Source organism: Emys orbicularis, chromosome 3 (genome assembly GCF_028017835.1).
Source record: "Emys orbicularis isolate rEmyOrb1 chromosome 3, rEmyOrb1.hap1, whole genome shotgun sequence".
In the NCBI taxonomy this organism is placed as follows: Eukaryota; Metazoa; Chordata; order Testudines; family Emydidae; genus Emys; species Emys orbicularis.
Genome location: NC_088685.1, coordinates 118,660,072 through 118,686,790, shown reverse-complemented (window position 1 = coordinate 118,686,790; position 26,719 = coordinate 118,660,072). Strand labels below are relative to the sequence as shown.

At 42.8% G+C, this 26,719-nt stretch overlaps 1 protein-coding gene across 1 annotated transcript; it reads left to right on the top strand.

The window, feature by feature from the left end:
* Positions 1-1,311: 1,311 nt before the first annotated feature.
* Positions 1,312-25,327, top strand: MTRF1L (mitochondrial translation release factor 1 like). The gene is made up of 7 exons (XM_065401788.1): positions 1,312-1,612; positions 12,843-12,922; positions 15,592-15,775; positions 19,441-19,604; positions 20,584-20,701; positions 23,804-23,940; positions 25,112-25,327. Exons 1-7 carry the CDS (start codon positions 1,312-1,314, stop codon positions 25,325-25,327), a joined length of 1,200 nt encoding a protein of 399 aa, XP_065257860.1.
* The last annotated feature ends 1,392 nt before the right edge of the window (positions 25,328-26,719 follow it).

Sequence of the window (26,719 nt, the reverse complement as noted above, 5' to 3'; positions counted from 1 at the left end):
GTTAAGCATTAGAGACAATGAGATGATACAGTTACCTTACTGAAACAACATTTGACAGCTCATGTATGTATGTGAAGATGTACTTACTAGTAAAGAAATGGTTCAATCTATCTCCCAGTGGGCAAAAGTCACGTGTCAAAATCACTGCCACAATTGGTACTCTTGTTGTCAGTCTCCGCATTAAAGACAAAAATTCAGAAGGAATGGAGAATGAACTGTCATTATCCCATAGATATAGGGCCTCAAGGTCAGGACTGTGGACATATTGGTGGGCAGTGGATGGAAGCTTGCACTACTACTGCACCAAATATGGTTTGTGGAGAAACTGGAGGGGCTGTAGAGATGTAGGAGAGGGAGGTGAAGAGGGGCTGCAAGGATGTAGGGGAGGGAAGTGTACAGGGGCTTTAGCAATGTATAGATAGGAGGGCTGTATCAATCTATAGAGAGGTGGGGAATAGAGGCTGTGACAAAGTATAGGAGGGAGGGATGTTAAGAGGGAGGGGTAAAGGGGCTATAGGGATGTACTGGGGCTGTAGGGATGTATAGCTAGGAGGGGTTCAGGGGCTGTAGGGATGTTTAGCTAGGAACTGCACAGGGGCTGTAGGGATGTATAGGGGCTGTTGGGACGTATAGCTAGGAGGAGAGCAGGGGCTGTAGAGATGTATTGCTAGGAGGAGAGCAGGGACTGTAGGAATATATAGGGGTTGTAGGGCTGTATAGCTAGGAGAGCAGGGGCTGTAGGAATATTTAGCTAGGATGGGGGCAGGGGCTGTGGGGATGTATAGCTAGGAGGGGGGCAGGGGCTGTAGAGCTAGGAGAGCAGGGGCTGTAGGGATGTTTAGCTAGGAGGAGAGCAGGGGCTGTAGAGATGTATAGCTAGGAGAGCAGGGGCTGTAGGAATATACAGGGGCTGTAGGGATATTTAGCTTGGAGGGGGGGCAGGGGCTGTGGGGATGCCGGGTGATGATCACGGGTGCCTGTCTCGGACCTTCCCCGGGCGTTTCCCAGCCTATGGCGAAGGCTCCGGCTGCCGCGTACTGGAGCGAGGGAGGAGCCGCTGGCTCAGACACCCCCACATCAGTGTCGCCTGGGTCCATCTCCGCCCCGCCCCGCCCCCTTCTCCTGGCCGTCCAATCCGATCCCTGCTACAACTAATCCGAACCTCGTCGGCTATTTCCGAAGCTTGTGGGGAGCCGAGCGCCTTCGGCAATTTCCGGTATTCAAGGGCTGCCACCCGAGCGTTTCCGGCCGCGGCTGGAGACCGATCCGAGTCTCTTCGCTCTTTTCCGCAAAGGGTCCCTCGCCTGGGACATGCGGCTGCTCGCGCGGACTCTCCGCGCGGCGCAAGGGCTGCGCGAGGCCCCGCCCCCCGCCAGGAGCTGCCGCGGGGCCGCCCCCGGGGCCGGGCTGTGCGGGGGACGTGCCGCGCAGCAGCCGCGGCGCCCGCTGAGCTCCTGGCCCGGCCTGGAGACGCTGTTCGCCGCGCCCGCGCTGCGCCGCTTCCTAGAGGAGCAGGCGAGGGGTCGAGCCGGCCCCGAGCTGGGAGCGCGGATACAGCGGCTGTGGGCAAAGGAGCAGGAGTTGCGGGACACGCAAGAGCTGGCACGAGCAGGTGAGAGACCCCCACCCCCACTAACGGCCGAGCGCGCATGGCCCCGCCCCCTGGTTCTGGCCCCGCCCACCTGCTCTGCTGGATACCCCCCGCGCGGACACGCAAACTCCAGGTGCTGTGACTGAGCTTGCTGTGTGCGCGCGCCTGTGGCTGCTAACTCCGGGGTTTGTCTACACGGGGAGTTAATTCCTGATTAACTCCGGAATGAAGAGTGTCGTATTGCATTTTAGCTTAATCCAAATCAGATTAAGGCACTTCTGTTGCAGAATAAGAGCGTGCACACAAGGAGTTAATCAGCAATAGCTGTTCCGCTTTAAATTCACACTTTACCTTAATCTGAAATAATGTCTCCAGTATCAGTGAGTGTTCACTGGGCTTGTGTTCCTGACGGTCCTGTCTAGGATTTAAATCCCCTTGGGGATCTGGGCCATAGTTCCTGCCATTGTTTTTATTCAAGTGAGAATCACAGCTTTCATTTTTGAAAAAAGTTTCCAGCCTTCAGAGATGCAGAGAAAAAATTGCAAATGTGAACCCTAAAGGCGCCATAACAAAAAAGCAAATACTAAAATTACTTTTAGAAAAACTAATGTTTTTGAGGGGCCTGACTCATGATTTTTTAATGTTTGCATGTTGGCAGTATTGTGTTAAAATGTGCTAGCCAATGCAGTCTAAAAACACTTACCTTATCCCTAGTGTGTGCAGGCCCAAAATTAATATTTTCTAACATGGTATATTTTCCCCAGACTATAAAAGATCATAACTGTCAGTTTTCAAATATCAGGGGGTAGCCGTGTTAGTCTGTATCTACAAAAACAACAAGGAGTCTGGTGGCACCTTAAAGACTAACAGATTTATTTGGGCATAAGCTTTCGTGGGTAAAAACCTCACTTCTTCGGATGCATAGAGTGAAAGTTACAGATGCAGGCATTATATACTGACACATGGAGAGCAGGGAGTTACTTCCCAAGTGGAGAACCAGTGTTGACAGGGCCAATTCAATCAGGGTGGATGTAGAGATGTCAATAGATGAGGAGGTGTCAATTCCAGGAGAGGAAAAGCTGCTTCTGTAATGAGCCAGCCACTCATGGACCAGTCCACACAAGAGATCCACTTCCTGGACACTACAGTGCAAATAAGTGATGGTCACATAAACACCACCCTATACCGGAAACCTACTGACCGCTATACGTACCTACATGCCTCCAGCTTCCATCCAAGACACATCACACGATCCATTGTCTACAGCCAAGCCCTAAGATACAACCGAATTTGCTCCAACCCCTCAGACAGAGACAAACACCTACAAGATCTTTATCAAGCATTCGTAAAACTACAATACCCACCTGGGGAAGTGAGGAAACAGATTGACAGAGCAAGACGGGTACCAGAAATCACCTACTACAGGACAGGCCCCACAAGGACAATAACAGAACACCACTGGCCATCACATACAGCCCCCAGCTAAAACCTCTCCAGCGCATTATCCACGATCTACAACCTATCCTGGAAAATGATCCCTCACTCTCACAGACCTTGGGAGGCAGGCCAGTCCTCGCTTACAGACAACCCCCCAACCTGAAGCAAATACTCACCAGCAAATACACACCACAGAAACACCAACCCAGGAACCAATCCCTGTAGCAAACCTCATTGCCTACTCTGTCCCTATATGTACTCTGGCGACACCATCAGAGGACCCAACCACATCAGCCACACCATCAAGGGCTCATTCACCTGCACATCCACTAATGTTATATATGCCATCATGTGCCAGCAATGCCACTCTGCCATGTACATTGGCCAAACCGGACAGTCCCTCCGCAAAAGAATAAATGGACACAAATCAGACATCAGGAATGGTAACATACACAAGCCAGTAAGTGAACACTTCAATCTCCCTGGTCATTCTATTACAGATTTAAAAGTCACTATCATTGAACAAAAAAACTTCAGAAACAGACTTCAAAGAGAAACAGCAGAACTAAAATTCATTTGCAAATTTAACACCATTAATCTGGGCTTGAATAAGGACTGGGAGTGGCTGGCTCATTACAGAAGCAGCTTTTCCTCTCCTGGAATTGACACCTCCTCATCTATTATTGGGAGTGGACTACATCCACCCTGATTGAATTGGCCCTGTCAACACTGGTTCTCCACTTGGGAAGTAACTCCCTCCTCTCCATGTGTCAGTATATAATGCCTGCATCTGTAACTTTCACTCTATGCATCCGAAGAAGTGAGGTTTTTACCCACGAAAGCTTATGCCCAAATAAATCTGTTAGTCTTTAAGGTGCCACCAGACTCCTTGTAGTTTTCAAATAGATGATGGGCTAAAATTTGCTTGTATAGGCTCTTCATTGAACAATTACAAATGAAAAGATTTAAATAGAAATAATTCAGCCACCTCCACCTGGCAATCATTTGACTTTTTAATTATAGGCTATGTCTATGCTACGGGGATGATAGTGGCATAGTTTTGGCGGAATAGCTATGCCAGCATAACCTCATAGTGTGTAGATGCAGCCTACAGTGATGGAGTAGGTTTTTCGGTTGCTGCAGAAACACTTCCTTCCCAAGCAACAATAGCTAGATCCACACAAGTATTCTTCCATCAGCCTAGCTGTGTCTAGACTGGGGATTAGGTTAGCATAACTACAGTGCTCAGGTGTGTGGATTTCTCACAGCCCTGAGCTCTGTAACTATGTAGAAATAAGTTTTAGTGTAGCTCAGGCCCCTAGATTGTTTTGTTGTTGTTGTTATTGTTCTTAGATTGTTTCGGTTGCATTAGTTATTTCACTGCAAAAAGGTACCCACCTTTTTTGGCAGTGAAGATATAGCCTTAGACCTCATTGTCACTAGGAAAAATGTGTATTTTAACGTTAAAATCCTAGTGTAGACAAGCAGTTGTACTTTAACACATTAGCTGATTGAGGTAAACCATAGTGGGGAGCCTACAGTTTACTTGACCAACTAACATGTTAAAACTAAAAATAACGTTGACTGCACTAGGGTTTTAACACATGTTAAATTAATTTGTTAAAAGCATACCTTCTTTCCTAGTGACAGTAAGGCCTAACGGGGCTTTTGGTTGTGCTAAGATAACTTGACTAAGCTATCGTAATTCAAAACTTTTTTTGCCTATTAAGATATGGCCCTATAATTCACAAGGGGTAATAGATATTACATTACCCACTTTGTCTCTCTAATATCCTGGGACTAACATGGCTACTACGCTACATGTAATGGGTAATATTCAGTTTAGTGAAGAGTGCCAGTTCAAGGTTTTACACACTACTTAAGCCTTTAACATGAGGCTTACGTGGTGTTGAGAGCCTTTCTATAAATGCAGATCACCAGCTTTATTTAATGATCCATCCTTTTAAACATACTTGCAGGTCAATTTAGAATTGGACATGTGTGGGAAATAATGAAGCACCAGTAACTGGACAGTGCCCAGCATTTCCCTTCTAGACAGAGGAAGATAAAAGATACAGCTACTTTCTTAATCACAATAAAAAAAGCATTTATTGCAAATCAGTTCTGAGTCCATCCATCCTTGTTTAGAGCATCATTTGGTCTTTTGAGTGTGCATGACAATTTATGCTTCTAACCTGCATTAGCACATCTGGCAAATACCACTTTTTGCACTCTTTACCAGTGTTCCCTCGGAGGATATTTTTATTTTCCTGAGGCTGGCAATGTAACAGAGCATCTTTTCTATGTTACTCTAGGCTTGTTGTGTCAAAAGTTTAATTCAGACTTAAACTTGGAAGCCAACAGAAGTAGCAGGGGAGTGAAAGGCTCTCAGCAAAGAGTAGCAGTGCAGCCGAAGCAATGCAGTGTAGAGAGCAGACTCATTGAAAGAGATGCTCTGTATCTACTAACTGAACTGGGGAGGGAAGGGAGGGGTGTGTGTGTGTGTGTGTGTGTGTGTGTGTGTGTGTGTGTGTGTGTGTGTAACGCACACCTGCTTAATCCATGCTGATACTGTTTCCTTATCCCGCACTGTGTTCAAGCAGCAGACACTTGAGGGTATATCTACACAGGTGTAATTGTAGCCCAGGTAGGCATACCCACACTAATCTACCTAGCATGGATAACAACAGTAATGAAGATGTGGTGGCATGGACTTCAGTGCAGGCTAGTCACCTGAGTACAAGCCCACCAAGGACCCTGTGTACATACTTGAGCTCACCTGCCCTGAAGTCCTTGCTGCCATGTCTTCACTACTATTGTTATCTATGCTAGCTGGATTAAAGCTAGTGTGGATATGCCCACTCCAGTCACACCTTCATTTTCTGAGTAGACTGTACACAAAGAGCCTTCTCCTTTCAGTGGGGTCAGAATGTTCTCTTAAGAGATTGTTTTGGGTGTGGTGTTTTGTTGTATGTGAAACTGTATTTGGTAGCCTAAGGGCATGTCTACACTGGCAAAGTGCACTCTGGGCAGCTATCCCACAGAGCACCTCTTTCCCTTCTGCTGCAAAGACTTGTGGGAAGGCGGAGGGGATCGTGGGGCATCCTGGGTACTGTCCCAATGACCTGTGATGCATTGCTTCGCATCCCAGAAATCCCTTAGCTTCCATCTGCCTTTGGTGCCATCTTTCAACGGTTTGTGTACTGTGCACCCTGCCTCTTCAGGCTGCAGGAATGGATCCTGAGCTGTTGACCAGTATGCTGCTCGCTCTGACTAACAAGTCACAAGTGGCAATGGAGTTATTTCTTAAACTACAAAGGCAAAAGGAGTGCGACATTGTTCTCGCCACGCGTAGAAGGTACAACATGAGATTGCTTGTGGCATTCACAGAGGTGCTGACCACAGTTGAACGCCGCTTTTGGGCTTGGGAAACAAGCACCAAGTGGTGGGATCACATTGTCATGCACGTCTGGGATGACGAGCAGTGGCTGCAGAACTTTTGGATGAGGAAAGCCACATTCATGGGACTGTGTGATGAGCTTGCCCCAGCCCTGTGGCACAAGGACACGAGAATGAGAACTGCCCTGTCGTTGGAGAAGCGTGTGGCGATTGCACTGTGGAAGTTGGCTACTCCAGACTGTTACCGATCAATCACTAACCAGTTCGGAGTGGGAAAGTCGACCGTTGGACTCGTGTTGATGGAAGTGTGCAGGGCCATTAATCGCATCCTACTCCGAAAGACCGTGACTCTGGACAACATGTGTGACATTGTGGATGGCTTTGCACAAATGGGCTTCCCTAACTGCGGAGGGGCGATAGATGGCACGCATATTCCAATTCTGGCACCAAACCACCTAGCCACCAAGTACATTAATCACAAGGGGTATTTCTCAATGGTTCTCCAGGCTCTTGTGGATCACCATGGACGTTTCACAGACATTAACACAGGCTGGTCCTGAAAGGTGCACGCATCTTTCGGAACACTCGCCTGTTCAAGAAGCTGCAAGCAGGGACTTTCTTCCCGAACCAGAAGATCACCGTAGGGGAAGTTGAAATGCCCATTGTGATCCTGGGAGACCCTACCTACTCCTTAATGCCGTGGCTTATGAAGCCATAAACGGGGCAACTTGACAGCAGCAAGGAGCGGTTCAACAACAGGCTGAGCAAGTGCAGAATGACTGTTGAGTGTGCTTTTGGCCATTTAAGGGCTTATCTACACTGGCACTTTACAGCGCTGCAACTTTCTCGCTCAGGGGTGTGAAAAATCACCCCCCCCCCCCCCCCGAGCTCAGCAAGTTTCAGCGCCGTAAAGCGCCAGTGTAGACCGTGCACCAGCCAGCGCCGGTAGCTACGCCCCTCGTGGAGATGGGTTTTTTAGAATGCTGGGAGAGCTCTCTCCCAGCGCTCTGCTGTGACTACACCAGCCACATTAAAGCGCTGCTGTGGCAGCACTTTAACATTGCCAGTGTAGACTAGCCCTAAAAGCCCACTAGTGCTGCCTCTGTGGGAAGCTGGACCTGGCCAATGACAATATTCCTATGCTAATAGCCGCATGGTGTACGCTCCATAATATTTGTGAAGGGAAGGGTGAAAGCTTCACTCAGGGCTGGACCCCAGAGGCTCAGCGCCTGGAGGCTGAGTTTGAACAGCCAGAGACCAGGGTTATTAGAGGGGCACAGCGTGGGGCCATAAGGATCAGGGATGCCTTGAGGCAGCAATTTGAAGCTGAAAGCCACTAATATTTGTTGCTATGCACGGGGTTGCAGTGCTTGTAATGCTAGGAGGTGATTGGTGCACATGATGCAATAAGGGGGTTTAACATAGTTGTATGTTGCTTTGCAGTGCTCTTTTTACTTTCACTTAATAGAATGAAGATTGCTTTCAAACAAACACAATTATTTTATTAAAAGACAACAACCGGAGGAGAGAGTCAAACAAAAAAATACATCAGCAGTGAGGGGGGATAGGGGAAGGGAAGGTCCCAGGAGGAGGAGGGGTCCCGGGATGGCTAAAGATTTGTGTATGTCCTGGGATCATATCCAAACTTCTCCTTTGGAGTACAATGAAGCAGATGCTGTACTTCAGCAGGGCCAAACTGCAGAGGGATGGGTGTTGAGTGTAGTGGGAGTCCGCAGTGCTGGAGTGTGAGGAGGGAGGAGTGGAATGCTGCAGTACAGACTGGAGCCAGGAGGTTGATAAAAGTGTGTTGGTGGTGTCTGGGGGGGGCACATGGGAAAAAGTTTTGCGACAGCAGCTGCAGGGGAGGGCGGGCACGGAGCTGCTCGGTTTGAAGAGCTAGTATTGCCTGGAGTGTGTCTGCTTGGCACTCCATAACGTTTAAGAGCCGGTCCGTGGCTTCTTTCTGGTGTGCCACGTTCTCCTTTCGGTCCCTCTTCTCACTGTCCCGCCACTCCTTCAATTCCTGTTTCTCGGTGGCGGAGTGCATCATAACCTCATGCAGAAAGTCCTCCTTAGTTCTTCTTGGCCACTTTTAATTCTACGCAGCCGTTCAACCGCCGATAACAAAGAGGGAGGCTGGGCTCCCAAGGTCATCTCTGTGAAGTTTAAACGCAACATTTTACAGAAGCAGTATTGTTTGCCCCTACTCTACTTGCGCTACATTGATGACATCTTCATCATCTGGACCCATGGAAAAGAAGCCCTTGAGGAATTCCACCATGATTTCAATAATTTCCATCCAACCATCAACCTCAGCCTAGATCAATCCACACAAGCGGTCCATTTCCTGGACACTACTGTGCTAATAAGCAATGGTCACATAAATACCACCCTATACCGGAAACCTACTGACCGCTACACTTACCTACATGCCTCCAGCTTCCATCCAGGACACACCACTCGATCCATTGTCTACAGCCAAGCTCTAAGATATAACCGCATTTGCTCCAATCTCTCAGATAGAGACAAGCACCTACAAGATCTCTATCAAGCATTCTTAAAACTACAATACCCACCTGCTGAAGTGAAAAAACAGATTGACAGAGCCAGACGAGTACCCAGAAGTCACCTCCTACAAGACAGGCCCAACAAAGAAAATAACAGAACACCACTAGCTGTCACCTTCAGCCCCCAACTAAAACCTCTCCAGCGCATCATCAGAGATCTACAACCTATCCTGAAAGATGATCCTTTACTCTCACAGATCTTGGGAGACAGACCTGTCCTCGCTTACAGACAACCCCCCAACCTAAAGCAAATACTCACCAGCAACCACACATCACTGAACAAAAACACTGACCCAGGAACCTATCCTTGTAACAAAGCCCGATGCCAACTCTGTCCACATATCTATTCAAGTGACATCATCATAGGACCTAATCACATCAGCCATACCATCAGGGGCTCGTTCACCTGCACATCTACCAACGTGATATATGCCATCATGTGCCAGCAATGCCCCTCTGCCATGTACATTGGCCAAACCGGACAGTCTCTACGCAAAAGAATTAATGGACACAAATCTGACATCAGGAATCATAATACTCAAAAACCAGTGGGAGAACACTTTAACCTGTCTGGCCATTCAATGACAGACCTGCGGGTGGCTATCTTACAACAGAAAAACTTCAAAACCAGACTCCAAAGAGAGACTGCTGAGCTGGAATTGATATGCAAACTAGATACAATCAACTCAGGATTGAATAAGGACTGGGAATGGCTGAGCCATTACAAACATTGAATCTATCTCCCCTTGTAAGTATTCTCACACTTCTTATCAAACTGTCTGTACTGAGCTATCTTGATTATCACTTCAAAAGTTTTTTTCTCTTACTTAATTGGCCTCTCAGAGTTGGTAAGACAACTCCCACCTGTTCATGCTCTCTGTATGTGTGTATATATATCTCCTCAATATATGTTCCACTCTATATGCATCCGAAGAAGTGGGCTGTAGCCCACAAAAGCTTATGCTCTATAAATTTGTTAGTCTCTAAGGTGCCACAAGTACTCCTGTTCTTTTTGCGGATACAGGCTAACACGGCTGCTACTCTGAACACTGATTCAGTGCTTTAAAACACAGCCAGTACTCTCACACTATCTGGCTGACCCCAGGCAAGCACACATGAGCCACAAGACCCCCAAAATGATGAGTAGACGCAGGGGCAGGGTAAATCACTCTTTCCAGACCCTGCTGTACATTGGGCATGTGGCTCTGGGGGAGAGCCAACACTATGGGGGAGGCCTGATAATCATTCCTGTCCCCACACTTTCCACAGGATGTGATCATTATGGAAGGTATCTCGCTGCTGAGGGTGAACAGGGAATCAAGGGAGGGTCTTCTCCAAGCCTGCAGCTTCCGCCTGGCCCCTATGCAGCTCGTCTGTGTGCAGCAATCCCCCCACACCCTCCGCCTCCCCGTGACGGCACAATGGCGCGGGAAAGTTACTGTTAATGGGGCAAGAAACAAAGCAGCTCTGCCGAGGAACCTGCGGCAGTGGATTGCCCAGTATCTCCACAAGAGTTTCCTGGAGATCTCTGAGGGAGATTCCCGTGAAGTGAGGGAGTCAACCAACAGGCTGTTCCGCCACTCAGACTAGGCATGCGGTGGGAGACAAGCCTGCTTTCTGCAACCCTCCTGCCCCCAACAGCTCGCTTCAGCAATTCCCAAAATCAGATCCACTTACCTGGGGCCTCATCTCCTGTTTGTGCTTCGCCAGTCTCCGATAGCTGTGACTGCCTAGGCTCCTCCGGGATAGAAAAGAGCTCCTGGCTACATGCATCTCTGGCCTCCGAGTCACCTTCTGCCTCTGGGTACCACTCCACAGCCTCGTCCAAGATTTCCTCATCATGGCTCGGTCCACTCTCGACTGGCACGCGAGCCAACGAAGTATCCACAGGGGCCTTCGCAATGGAGGTGGGATTGCCGCCGAGTATCACGCCCAGCTCTTTGTAGAATCAGCAGCTCGTGGGCACAGCACTGGCGGTTTGCCTCCCACGCCTTGTGGTAGGCGTTCCGCAGCTCCTTCACTTTGACCCTACATTGCAATGTGTCCTGGTCATGGCCCCTTTCTGTCATGCATCGTGAAATCTGTCCGTAGGTATCATAATTCCTATGGCTGGAGCACAGCTGGGACTGAACAGCCTCCTCTCCCCAAATGCTGATGAGGTCCAGCAGCTCGGCATTGCTCCAAGCGGGGGATCGCCTGGTGCATGCATGGCCACCTGGAAAGCTGCACTGAGACGACTGCACGCATCACCGGGCAAACAGGAAGTGGACTTTCAAATTTCCAAAGGAATTTAAGGGGTGGGGATGATTGTTGGTCATCTGAGAGCAGGGCAGTAGAGTTCAAACCGATGACCAGAGAAGTGAGAACAGGCATTGTGCGACACCTCCCGCAGGCCAATCGCAGCACTGAAATCACCACGGTGTCAACACTGGCACCGCAGCACTGTAACCCTGGCGCAGAAAACTCTACGCCTCTCATTGGGGTGCTTTTTTTTAAAAGCACTACAACTGTGCCGTTTCTGCGCACTAAGTGGCTTGGCAGTATGTACACCTGGGGAGTTACAGCACAGAAAGCTGTTTTACTGCGCAGAAACTTGCCAGTGTAGACAGGGCCTAAGACTAGGTAACAGTGTTTTCTGGCATAGCTGTGACGAGCCCAGCAATACTGGCAAAACCCTGTGTAGACATAGTTATATCAGCAAAAGAGTCCTTGTCATTTGGGAGATCATTTAACTATACCTGCAAAGATCTCCTTATGCCCATATAAATTGCATCTCCAATCGGGGCTCTGCTGATATAGCTATACCAATATAGCTGTATCAGCAAAGCCTTTCTCCTGTCGACTGGTCCTAAAAAAAGCTTGTGTACAAATATTGGTAGTATCTAAAATCAAGCATGGTCAGGAATTTTACAGTGAAACACTATTCCAGTGAAATTTTTAACGATAGGTACACAACAGTTTTCAACTTTCAACATTAAATGTAATTTTTTTTAGCTGTTATACATCAAAAGGGCTTGTTTTTACATTGAAAAGAAACTATTGTTTAGAACTGTATGGTTTGAAAACATTTTTATAAAATGACTGTTAATGGGATATAAGGCCTTTAACTTCTGGGTTACCATTCAGAATCCAGTCAAGGTCAGAAGTGGCCAAGAGTTATTGCAATATAATGACAGGTTTGGCCTGTGTGCTAGATAAATATAAGTAGTATTTTTAGTTCAGTGTCTAGTGTACTGGTGTAAGCTTCACAAAAACTACCACCACATTGGCACCATTCTTGAAGAACAATCAAGGATTGAATGGGCATGACAAATATAACAGTCCCCCTTCATTGCTAGAAGTGGTAACTGCAGGCTGTTTAAAAGTCTGTCTGGGCTGGATTAATGCATTTTAAGAATTGCTTGTATTATTCAAGAAATGTTATCTGTGCTGAGGGGTGGGGTAGAGGTAGGAATGTTGTGATACAACCAAACCCTTAGGTAAATAGAGAATTTTAAGATTAACTCCTAGTTAGTTTTCACATTTCTTTCTGGAGAGAATAGAGAGATATTAAATAGGGTGGATCTCCCCATATCTAATCTAGACAATACCAGAAAATACTATTAAAAATAATTATTCATCTCTATCACATATTATGGCAAATGTGGGGGTAGCCCAATGTGCAGCAAAGCACGGGATGGACTAAGGTCTAAGGTAATCACATATCATATTCTTCAACTTTTAATGACATGCAAAATATGTTTTTATTCAGTAAGAAGTGTGGTTTGTCATACAGCTATTGTGGAGGGAGGATTAATGAGATTGTGTAAATCATAGCTATTGAGGATTAACCCACTCCAATATTGCAGATGAGAATGAAGATTTGCAGAAGCTTGCAGAAGAGGAAATAGTTTCCTGTCAGGAAGAGATAACTGAATTGAAGCGCCAGGTATAGTCCTTTGTAAAGTAATGTCATATATCCGTCTACTATCCAAAGTTAAATGAGCACTAGCCAAATCCTGTCCTCATTTACAACCATACAACTTCATTCAAATTAGTTTTTCATTTTTTATAGTTGATTGCTAGAAACATGGGATTGTGTTTCATTCTAAGAACTGCAAAGTTGACATATTATAGAATCACAGAAATACAGGGCTGGAAGGGACCTTGAGAGGTAATCTAGTCCATCCCTCCATGGACCAAATATCCTTAGACCATCCCTGAAAGGCATTTATTTGTATTTATAGAGCCCTATGTGGGCACTTCTCAAGAGTTTCAAACTATAAACGCTAATAAGGCGTCCTCCGTTCTCTGGCTGCAAGAGAAACAGTTAATTAGTTTTACTGCTTATATATATGTGCCCAGGGCCAGGGCAAATACACATAGGATCACTGTGAGAGTAAGCTATTGCTTTTACAAAAGACATGGGAACTGGTTACATAGTTTAAACACTTGTTAGTTTGTATAGGCATCTGCATAGTAGTAAGTTTCATCAAAATAATTCCCTCTGGAATGTGCACAATAACAAGGTAAAAAGCTATTGCTTTTTTCTAAATCTGATCTGTTAAAGAAAATTGATTAATTTTGCCACATGCTCATCCTGCACCAAAATGACAGTTGGTTTATATGTTTATTTTTTTGTAAACATACAAAAATGTATAGATTTACAGGAAGAACAGATAGGACAAAGATATATAGAGAAACTTTACTCAGTACCAGCAAGCAGTAATGGGTGGAAAACGTTACAGGGAAGTGTTTAAAGCGAGCTTGGTCCAATGTGTAAAATTGTTTTATAATGGCTATTAATGATGTAGTTTCAGGTTTTAATATCAGTGCATTTTTAATTTGTGATTCAATACAAATTCACATCTCTCCTGATTTAAAAAAAAATAACAAAATAAAACAAAACAAAAATCCTCAACAACTCCATGACATACTTCCGAACTTTTTCAGTCATAGAGCTACTTAGCTGATAAGCTAGTATTGAGTTAAAAGAAGATCTCAATTTAAAAAAGACTTTCCGTTTCCAGATATTGGTCAGTGATTTCTGTAGTCTCCAAAAGCAGAGTCCTCTTCTGGCTAATGGAAATCTGTACAAGGTTTTGTTGGTCAACTTGAAGAGAGCCTTTCACCATCACAGACAAACACAAAAAAGGCTTTTCTCAACAAATGCACACTTGACTCGAGTTAGTCTTCAGGGAGGTAGTGTATTAACAAAAAGGGCACTGACTGGAAGTCAGGAGATTTGGGTTCTATTCCTAGGACTTCCATTGACCTGCTGTATGACTTTAGGCAGGTTATTTCACTTATGCCTCAGTTTCCTACCTATAAAATGAGGATAATGATACTTACCTTCCTTGAAGTCTACAGATAAATGCTAGTAAATATTATATATTCATGTATTAATGGGAGTTGCCTGGGGAAAATTATGGTACAAAGAAAAGTAGGTTGAACTTAAACACTGAGTGGGGAGAAAGAGCATTAAGAAAACTACCTAGCTGGAGAATGTCAAGGAGCTACTTTAACAGACTGCAAAATAAAATGATTGACGGCTTGTATGACATTTTCATACCATCTGAACATAGTGAAATATTTAAAGTATGCATTGAGGTGTCAGGGGAAGAAAATATTAGGGTATGTCTACACTGGCAAGTTTCTGCACCACAAGTTATACCACTTTTATTAAAACGCTGGAATTAAACCGCTGTTGCGTGTCCACACTGTGCTCCTTGTGACGCTGGAGCGCATCCACATTAGCAGCTCTTGCAACGGCAAAGACAGTAGTGCATTGTGGTAACTATCCCACTGGCCGCAGGGTGCTTTGGGAAGGGTTTGCAATGCCTGATGGGGCAGGCACAGCGTCACATAATGCAGGTTTCCCAATCCCATTGTTCCAGGGGTATCCGACTACATTGCCAGCTGCTTTTTAACTGAAGGTGTGGCGGGGAAGAGTATGTGACAGGGAGTGTGTGTGTGTATGGAGGGGGGGAGAGAGACAATGTGTTCTGGGGGACAGAGCGTGTGTCAGCATGCTGTCTTGTAAGTTCAAACAGAGACAGGAAGCAGCCAGTCCTGAGGCAGGGAGAAACCCTGACATCAGCCCCCGTCTCCCTCTCTGGGTTCTCTGCACTGCAATCTCTCTCTCACACTCACACACACACACCCCTACCTACCTCTGTGTTCAACAGTGCAAGCATTCCACATTAATGGTTTGCTTTGTATCCCGGAGCAGATCAGCACAGCACACAACCGCTGTCAGAAACAGTGCTTTGAAAGGGAAGGGGCGCATGTCTCCAGGGCAGCCGAGTTCAAAACAATGAGCAGAGCGGTTACTTGAGGCATTATGGGACAGCTCCGGAGGCCAATTACAGCGCAGAAAGCAATCAAGTGTCTACACTGGCAGTAGAGAGCTGGAGCCTCTGTGCAAATAGCCTTACGACTCTTGTCGAGGTGGTTTTTTTGCAGCGCTGCAACTGAGGAGTTTCTGCGTACAAAGTGGTTTGGCAGTGTGTACACGTCTGCAGTTTGAGCACAAAAAGCTGCTTTACTGCACAGAAACTTGCTAGTGTAAACAAGCCCTTAAACAGGTAAAAAGGTGTGTAATTTTTGTATTTACAGATAGTATTGCATTTGATTCCTTCAGAAGAAACAGACAACAGTGATTTGGTCATGGAAGTAACTGCTGGAGTTGGTGGACAGGAAGCCATGCTGTTCACTGCAGAGATATTTGATATGTATCAACAATATGCTGCATATAAAAACTGGAGATTTGAAATACTGGAATATTTTCCGAGTGAAATAGGTTAGTAATTAATGTTCTAATAACTTGAATCGAAAAGTTGTATAGTAAAAAGCAATGTACTTACATGAGGGTTTTGTTGCCTGCCTATAAGCACTTCACTTCCAAATTTAAGTAAACAGAATCAGTAGAGCTGTTTTAATATATAAACAAGATTTTTCTCAATTTTTACTGTGAGAATGAAAGGATGAAAATCTATAGCTTCACACAATGTAGTTGGCGTAGCTTGAGAAAAATCAATATGAATTGAAGTTACATGTTTGGGGTGAAGATCTCTGCATACTGGTATATTTATATATTAAGTATATTTTTTATTGATTTGGAAACAGTAGTTTTATATAGCTATTTAATATTCTTGTTTTTATAATATATTCATTCTGTTCTGAATGTTTGTTCAGTGCTCTAGGTGCTTTGGCACAAAAAGGGGCACTATTTAATTAAAATTATGTTCAGTGTCTACGCTGAAATATCTTGAATTTATCTGAAATGTTGTCTTCTGCCAAATATTTTCTCATCCATTTAAGTTTTGTTTCAGTAAAAATGTACAATAAAACCTCACTAATCTGCACCAAAAATGCACATGCTCAGTATCACACGTGCTCAATTGTAAATTCACCTGAACAGTAAGTTTAAAGGTTGAGCCATTACATAAACCTCGTGATCTCCATTTAACCATATAACTCTTATGATAAAGGCTTAAATAGTGTGCAAGACCTTTCCCTGGAACTCTTCACTGAAATGAATATTACCCTTTGGGAATTATAGGGCCATATTTTAATGGGCAAACCTTGTACACATGAATTAGTTGTTGCATGCATTTGTACTTCTGAAAATGTAGGTCTGGTTCCTTTGTGAAACCCATCCTCTTCGTAAGCTAGACTGGTCACTTTCTGACTGTCGTAAAATAATCCTTGTGACTCCATCTTAATGAAGATCGGATTTATTAATTTGTATCTTTTATTCAATCTAGTAAAGTTAAATTGTGTAACAGGATTTTTTTTAAAAGCAGAAATATTCAAATATATAAAACTGGTCTATGCTACAGTCTTCTTCAGTTCTTTTCTCATTGTCAGCTGAGCAATTTGGACTGCTAGTTGCTAATGACACTGATGAGCTCAAGTTTTCTATTATTTCAAAATCTCCTTCTAGAGATGTTATTGTTAACTGGATTAAGCAAATTCCAAGTGCTAATTCTTAAACATGCCAAGATTTATAATTCAAGGACATCCATCCGGTAGACTAATTCTATCACAAGTAAACTGATTGTTGTGGTCAAGCATACCCAGTTTGCCAGTAAATTTTCTTTCCAAGTCACAGTACAGATGGTATAAGGCATTCCTGTGGGTATGCCTTAGGTGTGGGTGGTACTTTGTTTCTTAATCAAGTTAATTAATGTCCATTCTATTTTTTTTTTTTATTTCCACATGCTGTGGTAGCTTCTAATTAAATATACAATGGTTTACTAAAGCAGATTAACTCACTAAAATGTTTCACAAAAGACATGAATGTAGGTTCACCAAATGGTAAACAAATAAGATGTTTGACCTGTATAGCTTTAACATACATCTATTTTGGAAACATACTAACTTTTGGGATAAGACATGGGAAAGATAGAGAAGAAGCTGAATCACTAAAATCCACTAGAAACTAACTTAATAATCTAAATAAACTAATACCATAGTGCACTTTCAAATATTTTTACTGTGATCATCAATCAGCTTCCTCTTCAGCTTGCTATGTAGAAGTGATACTTATTTAGCTTTTTAATTAGAAATAAACGTGTTTAAGCATTAATATTATAGTAAGCCTAAATTCTATGTAATTGAGCAAGAATCCTTGAATATACAGCAATAAATCTTTTACTCAGTCTGATGATGGCCATATTATACAATTGAAAGATTTCACAAGAATTAGAGGGGTAGCCGTGTTAGTCTGAATCTGTAAAAAGCAACAGAGGGTCCTGTGGCACCTTTAAGACTAACAGAAGTCTTAAAGGTGCCACAGGACCCTCTGTTGCTTTTCACAAGAATTGTTAGCATGGAGAGCGTATGTTAAAGTTTCAGATTTCTTTGGCAGCCATTCTTATTTAACAGACATATCCAAACTGTATCTTGGATAGCTGTATTTATTAGTGTTGGTATTAAGTGGTGGATTTAACATACAGTATTAACATAATAAACTGATACATGCTGACAAATCACTTAAGCTATAAAGTTTGTTTAATTATGCATTGAGGTAACAAAGCGATACATTTACAAATTCATATAAAACCCTGTTTTATTGGCAAGTATGGGTAAAATTTAAAAAGAAATCACCACGATAGGTCAGATGGCTTTGTAAGGAAGCAGGGAGGGAAATGGTAAGGTTGGCATACAGACCATTTGGGCGGGGGGGCCAGAGGGGATGGTGTTCCCTACAGACTGACTTAATGGAATCAAAACTTATTTCTTTTTTGTGAGAAAATGTTAATAGAATATTAAGAGTCTGCAGAGAACAGCAATATTTGCAAACCCCTTAATTACAGTTGTCAAACACCAGTCCCACAATGTGGATCTGGCCTGCTAAATGTATTTTTGGTGGCCTAGATTGCATAGTCAGATTTCTGCACTGTTTTGGCTTTCATTTTAGAAAGCTTCTATCTAGCCCTTGAAGAGATAACCTAACATGTATACTGATGCAGGAATGGCTTTTAGTGATATGTACCGTCCCATTCCTATTAATCTCATTGGGTTTAACTCCAAATTCCAGTTGACACTTTGTCAGCCTTAACTATTTCATTGCTGTTAATTTTAGTGACTGGAAAGGGGTGGTTGGGAATTGAGGGTTTTTCCTACCTCTCAGCAGGAAAGGAAATGCAGAGAAAGAAGAAAGGAAGAGAAATACAAAAACAGGGAAGAGGGGAAGAGGACTAAAGGTGGATGGGAAAGAGACACAAAGAACAAAAATAGTCGTGGTCCTAAAGTTGACCAAATTTTTCCATTGAGTAATGCTGAATATGGCAAGATACTAACGAATAATAAGTAAGTTTGTTACTATACAGAGACCATATTCCACTCATGATCTTTTTGTAAACTTACTATTGACATCAGTGGGAGTTCCATGAATGGAGGGAGATATGTAGTTGTAAATATATATCATGGCCCATAGACATAATTTAAAATGGCATTTGGCCTCCTCCACAGAATGAATTTGACACGCCTCCCTTTAACAAACAACCTGCAGGGAATTTTTGTTCTTGGGCGTTTTTTTTTTTTTTCATCATTGGGTATAAACCTGACTGAAGATATTAGTTAAAACATTTTTCCTTGTTAACTGCTTGGTTTTTTTAAAAATTAGAAGATAATTCCTATGGAAATTTCCTAGTAGAACACTCAGCCAAGTCTGCCTCTTCATTGTGTAATCAGCAATCTTGATTTTCCCCAACACTGAAAGATACATGAGACAACATACAGAAAGCAAGAGTGCTGCAGAATGTTGAGGAATGGAACACAGGTTGGCTGGTGAGGAGGTACTTTATAATTAAGTAAAGCCTGATTCAGACTACACATAAGTCATTGATAAATTATTCCTAACTTTTTCCCAAGAACAAATGTCAGTATCATCTAAATAAAATGTTTCAAATTATAATAGGATAGTTATAGTAAGACAGTTTTCTTTTTGTCTTTAAGGTGGCCTGAGACATGCAGCTGCCAGTATAGCAGGTCTTGAAGTATACAAGCATATGAAGTTTGAAGGAGGCGTGCATCGTGTTCAACGAGTGCCAAAGACAGAAAAGCAAGGCCGTATTCACACCAGTACAATGACTATCGCACTATTACCCCAACCCATGGAGGTAAGATGTATTTAAATATAACTACTTGTCCCATGAACAACCCCCATTACCTGCCATCTTGAAGACATGTAAAATCTTTCCCTTTTCAATCTTTTGACCTCTCCCTGATTTTTATGGGGTTATTCCAAAACCCCAAGTCATGTTGTGTCTAATTATCATATTTATGTCCGGAGAGGCTAGATAGCAGGGGCACACACAAGTGTGTGTGTTTGTAGATTTCTTCACATTCCTGCCTCACAAAATTTTCCCACCAACAAACTGTTGTGAGTTCAATAGGATTTTCTCTTACAAAGTAATTTGCCACAAGCTATGTATGAAGTAAGATCTCTTTAGCTTCTATATTTTACATACATTAAGTGTTTGCTAAGCATGAAAAATGTTCCATTCAAAAACAACTTTTAGAACCAAAGTCTATTACAATTCCAGAAGAATGCTTTAGTATATGGGAAGTGGGAATACAAATTGGTCGGGGGCGGGGAGAGAAAGGTCTCAGGAATCCCTCATCCAAATTTTGGCTCTTCCTAGCTGGACTTCAGCAGAGGTATGTCAACGGAGACTTGTATCTCTGACACAGTGACAAAAAAACTGGAACAAAAAAATGTGGAACTCAGAGATTTCATTTACCTATGCATTCTCTCTAAATTCCATATTTTCCTCCTCCTAAAATGATTTGCTGAGAATTTTGTTCTCATCAGGGGTTTGCTGAGCTAACAACCCTGAACTAGCTGAGAATTAAAACTTTGTATTGATCTTTGCCTCACAGGAGCTTGCACTGCAGTCTGATCACCAGGACTGTATTGTGCTTTCTGAAACTGTTTGGTTGTTGCATCGCACTCCTCATCAACTTGAAATGGTTTTGATCTCCTACTGAAATATACTGTTTAAAAAATATCCAAGTGTTTATATTAAAAATAACTGTCATTTGTCTAGAAAGGAAAAACAAAATGTGTATGGGTTTTTTTTTTCTTCCCTATCATAGATCAATCTGATAATTAATCCTAAAGATTTACAAATTGAAACTAAGAGAGCCAGTGGAGCTGGGGGCCAGCATGTAAATACAACTGACAGTGCTGTACGGATAGTTCATATTCCAACAGGTACCTACAAGTTACTCCTAATAAAGGATCTACAATATGAAACTATTGTCATAACTAAAATGCAGATATCTTATCAGGTTGAAAGGTCAAAAAGCTAAATAATTCTACCTATGTTCTCCTCCTACTTCTTCATTCTCTTTGTAAGAACAATTTTCAGTACTGGGAGACAAAAAAATCATGTATTTTAATATTGGAAAATCCTTATGGGATAAGGGTTTTGGAAAGGGTTAATGAAATAACCATTCATTTCTGCAAACTTTATAAAACTACATCCAAATTTAGATCTCAGTGGACATTTCTCCACAGCACAAAACCACTATCCCTCTTGGCACACCTGGTGGCTTCTGCTTCATAGGTCCAGTACTAAATTATTAGTGTGTTGGAACTGAAGATTGAGGTGCGTTGGGATACATGTCTGTTTTCGGGGAGGTAGCCTACAATCCTCTTGATTACAGTTTATCACTTTCCATGTTTATTAAATTTCACATATAAAGAGAAGTAGTGCTTAAAAGCAGGGTAGACTATTAGGACAATGGTTTGCTTGAGAGTGGAAGTACTTGAGTGTGGAGTACTCTATACTTGGAATTTTACCTCTTCTTAGTTAGCAATGATAATTTTATCACACAAATCAATTTCTGTTGCTTTTGACACAATTCTAGCTTATTCTGAAACCTTGAAGACACTAGAGTTCCATTCTCAAATGTTTTCATAGCTCATTAATATAAAGTGTCTTGTCGACCACTTCTTCCCCCATTCACAGTTTTGCAGACCACCTCCTTTTACAATCCAGTTCATTAAACCATCTCCCTTTTTATTCACAATAACGTCCTTGAGACAACTGCAGCAGTTGCTTATATGGAAGATTTATATTTTTAGTTTTTTAATGCAATTTAGCAGCTGAAAAAAGGATGAGAGGCAGTAGAAGACAGATCTTCAGGAGCCAGCTTGAGACCCACTGAACAGTTGTGTTTGGTGGGTCGCCCCTTCCCCCCTCAGCATCTGGAGAACAGGGTATCTCCTTTTCTACTTAGCATTGTGATGTTAGCTCTTTGAAGCAGGCAGTGTCTTTCTCCATTTAACACCGTACTTATTGCTGTGGGGCCCCGCTCCTAACTGAAGTGCATTGGTGCTACCTTAATGCAGTTAACTGCAACTCCTCCACCTGTCTCCCATTCTCAGCTATTGACTTTCATCTGTCTTCTGGCTCCTTCCTCATAGCATACAGGTATGCTCTCGTATCTTCATTCTCAAATGCCCTTAAATGCCACTTAATCTTCTTTCTACTCACCTCTGAGCTCTTTCAGTGTGCCATCTACAACAGCTGCCTTGACTTCCCCTCATCCAGCTTCCTTTTGGACCCTTCTTATTTAGCTTCCACTCTTCACCTCCACCAAAACTGCTCTCACCAACATCTCCAACATATCATCAGAGCCAAATTCCAGAATCTCTGTTATCTTCTCCTCTTTGATCTTTTTGCAGCCTCAGTATTGCTGATCACTCCAGTGTTCAACACCTTGTTTTCCCTTGGTTCTTATAGCCGTGACGGGTCCAGATTCTCCTCCAACCTCTCAGATATCTCTTTCAAAGGTTCCATTCTTCTCTCATTATTTTGGCATCCCCTTTTATTTGAGCTCCCTCTATTCTCCCATTGCCAGCAGTCTTGCAACATCAGTCATCTCTTACTCCTCCTTCTCCCAACATATCCAGAATATTACCACTTATTTTACAGAAGAGGACAACTATTACTCTGTTCTGGTTACTAAAATACTTGTCCCATCTAGCAATGGGCATTTTAGATCTTAAACCTCCCTTCATCCTCCACTGAACATTGGAACACCCACATAGGAAGCCAAGTCCCCACAGAGCATTAAATATCCCAGTTCCCTTGGGAACCAGAACAGCAGCAGCACATCTTTACAATCACTGTTTTCTTAACGTTAGACTTACACTCCAAGATGTTGGACTTCAGCAACCAATTACATTGGTTGCTATATGAGCTAATGAACTGTTATCTGATCTGCATGCTATGACACACCTCATCTCTTGACCTTTTCCTATATCATTTTGTTTCTTCTTTCCTCTTGTGCCTGTCTACATCACACCTCCTCCTTTTATGTTCCTTTTCTCCCACTTCCATTATTCCTATCGTATCAGCTCCATTCACACTCCCTTATGGCTACAGGAAAAAAAATTACAGTTTTTAAACTATGTTATAAACAATCAGTATTAAAAACACAATCTTATCAGAGCCAGCAAGATATAGATAGATATATAAACAAATCCAAGAAATTATATGAAATTATTTTGTAACCCCTGTATTCCCACCAGTTTATTTCTCTTCCCGGTATTCATTACTCACACCTCTTGCTCTTTGTCCAGCTTAGACTGTAAGCTTTTGGGGTGGGGACCATGTCTTTTTATGGCAGAAGAGTTTAGCATACATTTGTGTGGTGCTATAATAATAATTGTCCACACCCTGATTCTCCCACATTGATTACTGCAGCCTCTTCTTCCCTAGCCTCCCTAATTTCAAAATTTCTTTAATCAAGATCATGCAAAACATAGATGCTAAGATTATCTTCCACACCAGTGAATCAGATTACATCACTCATCTCTTCTTCCACAGACTCCCTATAGCGTATCATATTCAATTATAAATTTAAACATCTTGTGTGTGTGGTAAAGGACCTGCGCAATTCAACCCTAACCTGAATCTCAGGCTAAACTTTTACTATGAATACAATTTTGTTACAGTAAATTTAAGCAAAATTCACAGAATTGTCATAGTACAAAAAGGAAAAGATCAGGGTATGGTTACAGCGGGACTGAAGCCTAAGCTGGAACAGGGCTGAATCTGAAGCTGAAGAAGTCACGGAACTCTATTAAAATCACAGAATCCGTGACCTCCATGATTAAATCGCATCCTTAACTATTACAGATTTTGGATTTTATTTTTTTGCCTCCCTTAACGTGGTAAAGAAGGTAGTAGCTTGTTTTTACTTTTAAAATAAAAATAATCTCCATTGAAGATGCAATCACAACAATATTTTTGTACTTATTCTTATTAAATGTTAAATCTGATTACATTTTTGCTGTAATCAGGTGTAGTGTCTGAATGTCAACAAGAGAGATCTCAAATCAAAAATAAAGAGAAGGCTTTGCAAATGCTTCGTGCTAAACTATACAGCATCAAACTAGAAGAAGAGACAAGAAAGAGATACAATGCCAGAAAGGTTCAGGTAGGATTTACTTTGCAAATGAATAGCTCGTGCATATGGGGCTGCTGATAGCAAGTTACATTTTAAAATTAGATTTAAAAGATAGTTAATTGCTATATATTATAGTTAAATGCAGTGCACAAATGTCTTATTCCAGGGGTTCTCCAACTTCATTGCACCGCGACCCCCTTCTGACAACAAAAATTATTACATGACACCAGGAGGGGGGACTGAAGCTTGAGCCCAGCTGCCCCGGGTGACAGGGCCAAAGCCCGAGCCCCACTGTCCCGGGCAGGGGGGGGAAAGCTTAAGCCCCAGGCAGGGGCCTGTAACCTGAGCCACCCACCCAGGGCTGAAGCCCTTGGGCTTTGGCTTCAGTCCCAGGTGGTGGGGCTCAGGCTTTGGCCCCAACGAGTCTGAGCCAGCCCTGGCGACCCCATTAAAATGCGGTCCCGACTCAATTTGAGAACTGCTGTCTTATTCCATTAAATTGCAGTGCATAAGGATTGGGTAGGGCTTGGTGGCACAGGTATTTTTCACCCTGGCTAGTAATCTTACACATTGAGCTAGCTGTCATACACAGGGATTGAAAAAAACTTATCTACCATGCATGTAATGTCAATAGCAGCATGATCAAGCATTCTGCACTTTTGACTACTCATCTAGTTCCATCAGGACATAGTACTACCCATATTAAATCTCTGAATAGATTTCAAACTGCTGACTTTGTTTTTTAAATTAACATACCTGAAAAATATCTCAGGTACATGATGGACAATATTCAGTCCTGGGTCAGTGACAGGGTAAAGGTCTGATGTCTGATAACCCATCGCAATTAGAAATTATGTGCCATTAGAAAGGAAAGACTTATGGCTTTGCAGTAGGATACAGCACATTTCTTATCCAGTGATGGCTACTCTAGCACTTCATATAGGTTTGTAGTAACTATAAGAACACTACAGTTCTTCATACATATATAATATATATGATCTAAGAACTCTAGGAACTTGTTTTTCTTAGCCATAGCTATAGTGAACAGGTCTGTAGGTTAGTCCTATTACTAAATCTCTGTCATGAATATTGTGTATTTCCAGTAGGAAGTAAACAACTGATATTCAAATGCTTAACCAGTATATTATTCTATGCTTAAAAAGAATACCATGATAATAAACTGATTCTTCTTATGTGGTAGATTGGGACCAAAGGAAGATCCGAGAAGATCAGAACATACAACTTTCCACAGGATCGTGTAACTGACCACAGGATAAACAGAACAGTGCATCATATTGAAAGTTTTATGTTAGGGGAAGAACTGCTAGATGAAATGATAACATCCCTGAGGGAATATGCTGATTATGAAAGTTTAATGGAAATTATTTCAGAAAATGTAAAAACAAATCTGACCTGAACTTTGTTCTTTGCTAAGCCCTGTAATGACAGATATGGCTACCCTGACACAAATTAGCTGCATGGCTGTTTGCTGGAGCATCACACAGGAGGTGTAAACTGCATTTCAGATCATCAAAAAGGATTAATTTATCTCTTCATGACTGCTAAACAGTTTTTCCTACTTGCTGGAGTAGAAGACTATAGACTTTTGTATGAGATGACTACAGTGTAGAAAATCTAAAGTAAATATGATTGAGTTTGAAGTGATTGCAGTTTTTACTTTCTCACCTGAGGACATTGCTGCTCTACTCTCAAAAGGTATGCAGAAAAACTGAGTTGCTTCTAGTTCTAGGCTTCATCTGAGCATAAAAATCTGTTCCATACAGTATAAAGCCAAGGATGCAGGGAGCCTCCCTTTTATAACATTTAGGCCAGTGGTTAGGGTGCTCAACTGTGAGTGGGCTACTCTTACCTCTCAGGTGAGTGACCTAGCCACTTGACTATACAAAGACTCTGTTTCTGTCTCTGGACTAATTAATATTTAATTATCTTATTAAAGTAGAATGAATTCAATGAGAGATTGAGAGAGACCTACATCAGAATATTCCATAGTCCAGTGGCTAAGGTACTCACCTGAGAGGTGGGAGACCCCTATTCAAATCCCTTCTCATCAGGCAAAGGGGGGAATTTAAATTAGGGTCTCCCATATCTCAACTGAGTACCTCAAGCACTGAGCTAAAAACTACAAGGGAGACCCCCTCTTCCCCACAGCCATTTTGTGTGGAGTGAGACAGGCACCTAAACTGTTTCTTGTGAAAATGTCTTAGGCACCTAAGTCACCTGACTCCAAGAGATGGGTTCCTGGTTGTGGATCACAAGCAGAAATAGGTGCTTCCCTGCAGACCAGATTTAGGCACTGAACTTTAACAGGCACCTGAGATGACCGGGCTTTAGGACACACCTTTCTCATCAGCATTTCCTACCGTGCCTAGCTTGCTGACGTTCGTGGATCCCATTTTCCGGTGCTCTCTCTCCCCATGCATTGTATAGGGAGCCTAGACACCTAACATAGGCTTTGTGGTTCCAGTGATTTTCAAGGCATCTGAAAGCTAGGCTCAGTATTGCAATGCCCATGTTCCTTTGTGAATTTTGGATGTACTTTCTTGAAGCCTGAACTTCAGGTGGAGTTTTTATTGTCTCTATACATTGTTGTGCTGATTAAGTGTTGCATTAGCAGCCCTGGAGATCTGAAGTCCTTTTACTCAGAATGGCCCAGCCTGGGGATGGCAATGCAAATTGTCCTGCCAGTGTCATTAACGATGGCAATTCTTGCAAGAGTAAGGCAAATGCCAATTAAATATAAAGTATCTTAGCTGATAACAAAAATACCTGTTCTCTCCTTAAAATCAGC